This window comes from Electrophorus electricus, chromosome 1, assembly GCF_041902795.1.
Source record: "Electrophorus electricus isolate QZ-2024a chromosome 1, ASM4190279v1, whole genome shotgun sequence".
Classification (NCBI taxonomy): domain Eukaryota; kingdom Metazoa; phylum Chordata; class Actinopteri; order Gymnotiformes; family Gymnotidae; genus Electrophorus; species Electrophorus electricus.
Window position 1 is genome coordinate 25,934,766 of NC_137497.1, and position 9,817 is coordinate 25,944,582.

General features: G+C 38.3%; 1 protein-coding gene across 2 annotated transcripts; it reads left to right on the plus strand.

Moving 5' to 3' along the window:
* Nucleotides 1–5,073, plus strand: LOC113576933 (chemerin-like receptor 1). Of its 2 annotated transcripts, none has more exons than XM_081713325.1 (2): nucleotides 1–1,609; nucleotides 2,539–5,073. In XM_081713325.1, the coding sequence occupies exon 2, from the start codon at nucleotides 2,558–2,560 to the stop codon at nucleotides 3,479–3,481; it is 924 nt and encodes a 307-aa protein (XP_081569451.1). In that variant the 5' UTR covers nucleotides 1–1,609; nucleotides 2,539–2,557; the 3' UTR covers nucleotides 3,482–5,073. The 2 variants fall into 2 exon arrangements, with proteins under 2 accessions (XP_081569451.1, XP_026865108.2); XM_027009307.3 differs by having other exon boundaries at nucleotides 3–1,559.
* The last annotated feature ends 4,744 nt before the right edge of the window (nucleotides 5,074–9,817 follow it).

Consider the following 9,817-nt stretch of genomic DNA (forward strand, 5'->3'; position numbering starts at 1 on the left):
TGGTTAATCAACAAAATATCTGCTTAATTTAAATAACATTAATAAAATACTTAATGTAAGTGATGGTTTGACAGTATTTCTAGTTAAAGTATGTTAATCATAAATACCTTTTGTTTGTAAACATACTGTATAAAGACATTAACGTTGATTGTATTGGAAGCTTCTCTACTGCCACTTCATTTATTGTTGTTAATATTCTACTGTCTTTTGAGAGTTTATTAATCATCCACTCAAAAAGTGTTAACCAATTTTTTATTGGCATAGCATAGAGCACTTGCCCAAACAGCTGTGGAATGTAATGGCTGTTAAAGCTGCCTGTAAAGCTGCTCATGTGTGGCTCCATGCATATGCAAACTTTGTTCTGTGAAACATAGATATCTAATTTCCCCCAAATTAATGTTTTTAGTAAAACTACTCAAATTGGCTCATCGCAGCATTTTGAATCACATTAAATTATGTTCACTCAACTTATAATTCTATTGAGACATGATGCTGCAGTCATGGATTGGGGCACAAGTGGAGCAACTGGCAGACATTAAAGACAAAATGGCAGACATCAAGCCTGGATGTCCCAAACATCTGGTACTATTGGCCTTTTAAAAGTACATCTTCTGTTTTCCCATTTGTATGAAAACTAAAAGTGTAAATAATGTTGCTCTTGAGCTTTCATCACAAAGTTTGCAAAAAATGTGCATGTTGAATAAAATGTGCAATAATATATGTTCTGCTGACTCCTCTGGACTGTGATTTTGATAGACGGCACCTCAACAAACCTGAAGTAATTTTCTATTGGGACATGAGACTGGAGTCAGGGAATGAGGCAATTAAGTGGAGCAACTGGCAGAAGTTTAAAACAAGTACAGGCTCGCTTAACAAAACACAATAAATATTTGAGAAGGAGAAACAACCAAACAGATTACTAGGCAAACTTGGAAGCAAATGTCATGCTGGCGTAGATGTGAGTGGCAGAATGGAGGCTTGGACTGGCACGGCACAGTCTTCAGTGGAGGCTAATGCAAAGCTCTGTGAATGGGCACCTGCAGGAATAAATAGTTAAAACAAAACGAGGGATAGAGGATAGTGATGATTGTTAATAGACTGGTGATTGAGACCAGGAAAGTTATGGCTGCGTGCAGAGTGGTGATCAGTGTGTGTGAGTGTGTAGTGTATGGTTGGCTGGGTGTGTGACGTCTAAGTTGGAATAACTTTTTTTAAGATTTAAATATTTTCCAGTGGTGACTAATTAGCTACAGATGGATTCATCTTACTTTGGGTCAAGTATATTATGCAGTATATCTATGTGCCTTTTAACAAATGCCTCTTGTGGAAATGGAAATTAAAAGTAAAATTACTTGATATGATTTACAGGAAAGTTACAACATACTGCAATATAGAAAAAATGTTACTTGACTCAGAGGGAGGTTGTGGGTGGGACCAACAAAGCATTTCTCACAAATCAGCTATTTTGGCTGCTACACAGTGCTACACGCAACTAGTTCAGTGTTGTCAGCTGCAAAAAGGAAATACCACAGATTTATTTTTTGTTTTACATTTCTGAGGTAAAAATATCTTTAAGCTTGGTTATTTACTTTTATAGTCACTATGCAAAGTAAGATATCTGTGTTTCTTGTTACGTTGCAGAAACAATGTCTGGTTTATCTTCTGTATTTTAGACATGTGCATATGTAACAAAACTTTCATACAAGAGGATTTAAAGACAACCATATTCATGAGAATTTGATTTCAGCAACAGACAGGAAGGGCACCTGAATCGTGTAATTCTGTTGTAGTTTTATTTAAGTTGATTAAAATCTGTTTAAAAAATCAATAATATCAGCAGTAAATGTTGTCATGCATACTACATAATGAAAATACAAGTATGTAAAGCCAATAACGAAGTGTTTTGCCTGCAAAGTTTTGCCTGTTTTTTGAACAAGTTTAGAGAATGATGGTGTAATTTTGTGCAAAATATGATTACCTTCTTTTATAATTACAGTCCCCTATTACAATATGTCATCCTCCCACTTGCAAAGGCACTGGAGAAGCTAATCTTATAATCCTAAACTATTAATTGGTTTGTGCTGTAGGTAAAATCAAGTGGAAATTCCGGCTTTGTTTTTCACAACTCTCAGGCCTTACTTATAAGGTCTGAATACCCCAACAGTGTATTTTCTCCCTGTTAATAAATGTTGCACCATTATTCATACTCTATAAACATAGACAATTCACATTAATAAACCCTCTGTGGTCTATAGCCATTTCTGGTGTAGTTGATATATAGACCTCTGTATGTAGTAATATAAGTTTTACTCAAAGTAATATAGTTACTACATGCTTTGTCTCACGGCACCACCAAAGAACTCAGAGTGTTATTCTGAACATCCCACATGTGAGAGCTGGTGCAGGTACTCGATAAGAGACTCAGTAGGAGTTTAATGACACTGATGTCTTTGAAAGAGTAACAATCAGTAAATGTGTCTCTTACATTTTATTGTTTTTTGCTGTTTATTATCTCTCAATCTCACTTATCCATTTTAGGAATTGTAGAAGCATTAAGATGCCTTCCAATACAACAGACTACTATGACTATGACTCCCAAGATGAGGTTACATACCTTAACAACCTCAGGATGCTGTACATGGTTGGATATCTCATCATCTGCATCCTTGGCTTGCCGCTCAACTTCTTGGTCATTGTCACAGCCTGTTACTCGTACCATAATTTGAAAAAAACCATCAACAGCATGTGGGTACTGGCCCTGGCCGTGACTCACCTGTTGTGCTCCGCATTCCTCCCACTGCAGTTAGTCTATGCCTGGCACCAATTCAACTGGCACTATGGACCGGCTCTGTGCAAGGTCTCATCCTATGTGATCTACGTCAGCATGTATACCACGGCAGCAGCTCTGAGCCTGTGGAGTGTCAACTGCAGTGTGACCAGCAGCAAGTGCTGTGAGGGTCTCCGCACCAGATGCGTTAGCCACAGGATGTCCATAAACAAGCTCGTAATCTTGAGCACATGGACACTTGGGGTGGTCCTAAGTAGCCCATCGTTACTCTCCCGGGAACTTCGGTACACCACGCTGGGGCTGCAGTGCATCGATGACTATGATACGGAGAAAGAGAAAACGACGGATGAAGGCCTGAGATGGCTAATAGTGGTTGTTCTGTTTAGGTTTATGCTGGGAATTTTGTTTCCGGCATTTGTCATGTTCATAAACTGCTGTCTGGCACGGCGACAGCATCGTGATCTGGATGGGACTTCTAAGCGTGTTATCTGTTTAATAAAAGTGGCTTATTTTGTTTGCTGGACGCCACTGCTTTTCCTGGGGCTGCTTCAGATCACCATGACAACACCCAACCTGTTCAAATACATGTTACCAGCAGCCACTGTTCTGGCTTTAGCTCATTGTTGTGTTAATCCAGTGATCTATCTGCTGGTGGGGCATAGCATTAAATTGCAGTGGCTGTCAGAAGTCTAAGGTGACACTGCTGAGGAAAAATGCCATGGTGATTTTATAGCACTAGAACAGCAAAAGTCAGAGGAGTATTAAAGTAAAAGTATCGTTACTTCAACTAAATAACTTGAGCAGAGGTAAAAGTAGCCTATCAACACCAATTTAGAATCAAGAGTAAAAATATGTTAAGCTAAACATATTTAGAGAAATGAAATATAACACTTAGTGTATCAGAACAGGAGCTAAATTTATTGAGCAATGTTCTTCTCACTTGAAAGTTTTGCTACAAACTAAAAACATAAAGCTTGAAAGCAGGAGGTATGGCTAACAGCAAACCAGATCAAGTGTTGAAAAAAACAGAATATAGTGAAATTCAGCACAAAGAAATCATGGCAACTAATTTAGTGACTAAATGTGAATGATTAAAATGTAAGTAACATTAGTGAATAATTGTATAAATATTAAGTCTTTTTGGGGTTTATACAAAGAACCATTACCAGAGTATTCATGTCAGAAAAATATGGTGGGGAGAAAACATTTGGAAAATGCTTTTATCCAAAGTAACTTAAAATTATGACTGAGTACAACTTGAGCAATTGAGGGTTAAGAGCCTTACTCAGGGACCCAACAATGGCAGCAGGGGGCCTTGAGCTAGCAACCTTTTGTTTACTAATCAAGTTCCTTAACCACTGAGATACCACTGCCACAATGCAACCACAAAGACTAAATCAGCACAGGACACTGGAATTCCCAACCTGAGTACAGCCTCACATAGGATTTGATACAAAGACTTTCATTGATGTATAAAGATCTAAGAAGCAGCACACATTTATCATTTTAAAAATTAGTTGCATGAAGAATATGTAATTGTCCTCTTCCTTAAATCCAAATATTTTATTGTTTTGCAATGTTTTGTAATGACATTGCTTTGAGGTGTCTATGAGAATTTCTTGGCTAGTATAATCCTATACAGATCAGTGAGCATTGCTTCAAGAACAGCTAGATATTATTTTACATTTAACCTCTTAAACTCAAGTTTTTCAGTTATTGTTCTTATACCATATTACGCTATAATTTTATGTAAGATAGGATTAGAGGTATGTAGCTACAAGTGTAAGGACAGAGACTCAGGACCCACCACTGCAGGTCCTTGAAACGTAAGGGGTGCGTGCTGGAAAAAGAACTGTTTAATCTGCTGTCTATTATTGACTGTATTCATGTTTCTGTAAACACAGTGTGAAACCTATTCCTATCCAGAGCGTTTTCTCTTCATGTCATTATAGTGTGAAATATATATTTAGCTCTAGTCAGCTGTTTTTAAAATGTATTAGCATACTGACACCTGGCCTTGTTGTTCTTGAGTTTTGTATCTTAACTCTCTGAGATCCATTAGGGTCATTAGTAGTGACTGACACATCTTTGCCCAAATCTTGGATAACCGAGGAAATGAGGGTTTTCTTTATATCCTACAGTATATACCCTACAGCCTATTAGTTCTGTGTGACTGTTTTGTATGTATATATACATATATTAAAATTACAGCAGCAGTATAATTGTATTATCATGTTAATATGTTAAAATGCAGAGTTAATAAAGGCTCCTAGAAGTATATCCAAGCAGAACTGCAGTGTGTATATGCTGTGATAGAAAAAATAAAATATACGGCTTCCAAATGCCTTAGTATCAGCAAGTTAGGTCTTTACACCCAACAAAGATTGGCAGTCGATTAAGAAGAAATACAATCGATATTTATTGTCGATTTATTCTTAAATATATCATTGTGTTTTTAAAATGTCTGTTTGTTTAGCAATCTAATTGCACAATCATTCCTGGTCATGTATGCAATGGATGTCAGAACTAAAAACCAGGAACAAACAACAAGAGAGAACAAGAATAGGTCAAAAACAAATTCATTATATTATCAGGGTGTTTACTACTTCTCAATGACTCGTTAACATGTACAGGGCAAAGGAATAAATTTGAGATCCACAAAGGGAAAGGAGCTTCTATCGTAGGTTTTCCGGCTGCCAATGCCAGAAAGAGGTTTCCTTTACACACTTTGCATACCTAGCAGAGTTTAGAAACCGGGGGTTTGTTTTGGTAATCGGTGCTCTTAATATAGTGGTTGTACTTCCAAAATTCGGAAGCATAGTTATTAAATGCGAGAGCGCGATTCAAGCTCTCTCGAATTTCTTTTGCTCTCATGGAACACACATACTCTTCTACAAAACTGACTGTGCATTCCTGTCTCTTCGTGAGCACGTCGAGATTCCGAGTGCTCTTGCACTCGGAATTTCAACGTTATAACGCTGGCAGATGTTATTGGCCAATCAAAATGCGTTAAGGTATTTTGGCCAATTAAATAGTTTTTGCTTCCCAACGTTCCCAACGTGAACAGACAACAGGGAGAGACATTAAAGGGATTAAATAAACAGAACAGTACTTAAATAAACATAAAAACAAAGACAGCATCATGTGGACAGAGACGCGGACGTAGAGGAACTATTACAATCTCATATGCTTAGTTCATTTTCATATATTACAGTCTCATAATTTATCACTCATATATTAAAATAAAAATCCACAATCCAATTTCTAAATTAAGACAGTAATATCGATCATCTCATTTCTGAATATTTTTAATAAATTACTTTGTTTAGATATTAACAACAACCAGAATGTGAACATTAAGTCAGACAACAATTATTAAGTACTTAGAAACTAAACACAAACACCTCTCTCTATGCACAGGAGTGGCTCATGGCTTGCACGGGAACAGCTCGTGGCTCGGTTATGCAGAGAACATTTAATCTTTACTAACCTTGCATCTTTCCCTTTAACATAGACCCTTAAGAGGAGATCGAACCTGAAGTACTGGTCACTTTGAACCAGTTTCTAACATCTATGGCACCATAGCTAAAAGGATAGAGTCAAAAGGAAACACAGTCATGAGGGCACTCTGGATCATATTTTCTAGTTCTAGTAAGAACTCTGGCTGCTGCATTTTGAACTAGCTGGAGCTTGTTTAGGCACTTAATGGTGCAGCCAGATAGTAAGGCATTACAGTACTCCAATCAAATGCTTGGACTATCGTATCTGCATCATGCGAGGAAATGTTCCTAAAGTGGAGAAAGGCGGTCCTAGAGATATTATTTACATGAGCTTCAAAGTCACAGAAGATCTAAGCAGATCTTATTAGCAGTGGGGTTGAGGTGGGAGTGAGGAAAAGGGAAGTGATGCAAGAAGAGGGAAGCAGGCTATGCATCTGTGAGAAGGTCGTAGTGGTGATAAGGAATAAAGCTGGCTGGGATCCGATGAAGATTAACCATTTGCTACTGTTTGTTGTTTGTTGTTATCAGGTTTAAAAGCCAAAAGATTTTTAAATTGCCTCTACAACCCCCTTTGTACAATGAGACACACAAGAAAAGGGCGAAGACGCCAGCCTTGTGATCAACTCGTCTGTGCCCTCCGGCTTCTCCGGACTCTTTAACATTCCTTTATGTAATTTCATACCTGTCCCTGCCACGGTGTCTGTTCCCACCACGTTGTATGTGTCAGTCGCTTTGTCCCCCTTTGTATCAGTGCCTGTCAGTGTGTCCGTCCCTGTGTATGTTGTCGTCTTGGTCCCACGCCCTCCCTGTGTTCCACACCTGCTCCTCATTGTGTGTCGATAGTTTGCGTGTATAAAAGTCTGTCGTTTACGTGTTCCTGTTGTTGGTGTTCGATCTTGATAGCCTGTGAGCTACGTCTCAGTGTTATGTGTAACAATAAACGTATGTTTCTGCGCTACACGACTCGTCCCCGCATCCTGCTTTGCCTACACTTGTAACATTGTCAGTGCCAGGATGCCTTATACTCGGCTGATACAGATGATTGTAGCACAAGAAGGTCAGCGAAAGTCTTGCGAAAATAGGGAATATGTCTCAGACAGATGAGGACAAACAAAGACCTCTTTGGCAGCGTTTGTTGCTGCGCAATCACCTAGATAATTACCCCCTACTTCATCATATCTTTTACCTTGACAATTGCTAAACGACTGGGAAGTATACATGCTGCAACAAGTCCACAATAAGAGTAGAATTTGAATGTGAATGTGTAGAATGGGCTTACAATCTGCAACACCAAAAGCTCTAGCATGGGCAGTTCTGAATACATATGATTAATCATCAAAGAAAGATGGGGTGTTTTGTAGGCAGGCTTTAGTCCACAATATGGGATTACTGTCATGTGTGGTGGCTCAATCGCCAGCGAAACCCTGTTTTTCTTCTGCATGCCAAATATATGTGCATGTTCTTTTATCCAGTGGCCTCTTATTTATTATGACGTGAACCTGGTCTCTCTATATACATCTTGTAATAAACCGGTATGAAATGTTACAGTAAAGCATAGAAGAAAATATCCTCATATTATTGTCAAGGCATTTGTGTATATTAACATACAGTATTAAAACATTCATATAGGGTTTAAACTTTTAACTTGTTTGGCTGTATAACAAGGGATGAAAACAATACTGAATGACCATTTGTCTCGGTTGACCCCTCCTAGCGTCCCTGTCTCGTGTCTTTATTTTGCTTTACTTCCTTGTTGTGGTTCCGTCCTTAGTTTCGTTTGCTCCACCCCTCAAGAGTTGCACCTGAGTCTTGTTTAGTACTCATTAGCCCATGTATTTTATCACTGTGTTTGTGCAGTCTTGTGGCTGGTCATTGTTAATACTAGCCTATGTGTGTAAAATCCTAGCCCTTGTTTGTAATTCTTAGTTGTTCTTGATTCCTAGCCATGTGTTAATTCTAGCCTTCATTTTTTTCTAGCCTTTTTGTTATATCCAGCTTGTAGCCATGTATTCTGGTACTCTACATGTTGGCTCTATCACCCTGGATTGTTCAAATGATTATAATTCTGGATTTGCCCTGAATAAATCTCGCTCTTCGTTGCCTATGTGTCCGCCTCCTAACGTTATAACATTATATCCATTGATATTGCACTTATGTTCTCTATTTGTGCTTTTTAACCCTATATTTGTGCCCCTATTTCTATGTGAATCACCATCTATTTTTGTCTCTCATTTTTTGCCAAGCCAAGTTTATAGGTTTCCCATCACATTAAATATCTTCCTGTGTTTGATCCTTGTGACGCATGATGGCTGCGTCATGCCTTCAGCCTTAGGTCAGCCTCTGGCGAGCGTCCTGTAAGATACATTCCCCATAATCCTGTTTGTTCCCTATCCCCTGAATAATTGTGTTTATGTATCCCCCTTGTCTTTCCCTGTAAATACAATTCCCTTCCTTGTTTTGCCCTGATTTCAGTTTAAGCTGTTCTATTGTTATTGTTTTATGTTTGACTTCTGCCTGCCTTCCTGTTTTTTTGTGGTTTTTGCCTCCACCTTGTCTGGTTTGTTTGCTTGGATTGACTTCTGTTTTGTTACCAACCTTTACCAGTTTTTAACTTTGAGCCTGAACTGTCCTTTAAACAGTTAAGCCACTGAACTCCGTCTCTGTCTGACAAATCTGACAGATGTGCCTAAATAGAAATGCCAAGTCACGTGACCTGCCATGATTTGCACATAGTGTTTCTGAATGTTTCAGCATGGAAAAAAGACACTTTTTGGACCTTTGGACATGCCCTTATAACTTAGCAATGTATGATTTTTCATATGATATTAGCAAAACTTTAAATGTCAAATGACTCATATGAAGAAATAAAAGCTTTTTGTGGTGTTGCATGCATTGGATTTGTGGATCTGGAGCCAAGCCTAGACACAGCCATTTTTCACCAGAAGGAGAGAAGGGAATCAGCTTCCATTATTGCAATATCACTTCTAACGAACAGCTGCAATTCCCTTAAAAATTCCCTCTCAATTCCCTCCCTTTGAAATCAACACAAATCAACACTAAAATGCAACACAGGGCATGAAGCAATGTAGTCAATACCATCCATTTCTGGCACTGTGGGTATATTTCCTCAAGGCTTGATTAGACATTGTCTGTAGATCTGCTGATAACAAGCCTGGTTAGTCCAGAGCATCGTAAAGAGGCTTCTGCTTCCCCCAAAACTGCACTCATGTGAAACTTGCACATGAGTTTAAAAGCTTACACATGACCGCCTTTAAAAGTTCTCTCACATTTACATTGTGTACCACTGCACTAGATTTTTTTTCCTTTATTTTAAAAACAGTTACTACTGTTCACACCAGTTGAAATTAACCAGTGGGTTGATTTGTTCATTTCATTTAAATCTTGCCTTTGAACCAACATATCCGCACTAACAATTAGTACTATAAAAACACTAATATTTAAAACACATATTAACTACACTTTTTTTGTATGACAGTGTTCGTCATACTGTCACTGTCTAAATGCTTAT

Coding starts and splice junctions, on each gene's coding strand:
- LOC113576933 (XM_081713325.1), top strand. CDS start 2,558: ATGCCTTCCAATACAACAGACTACTATGACTATGACTCCCAAGATGAG.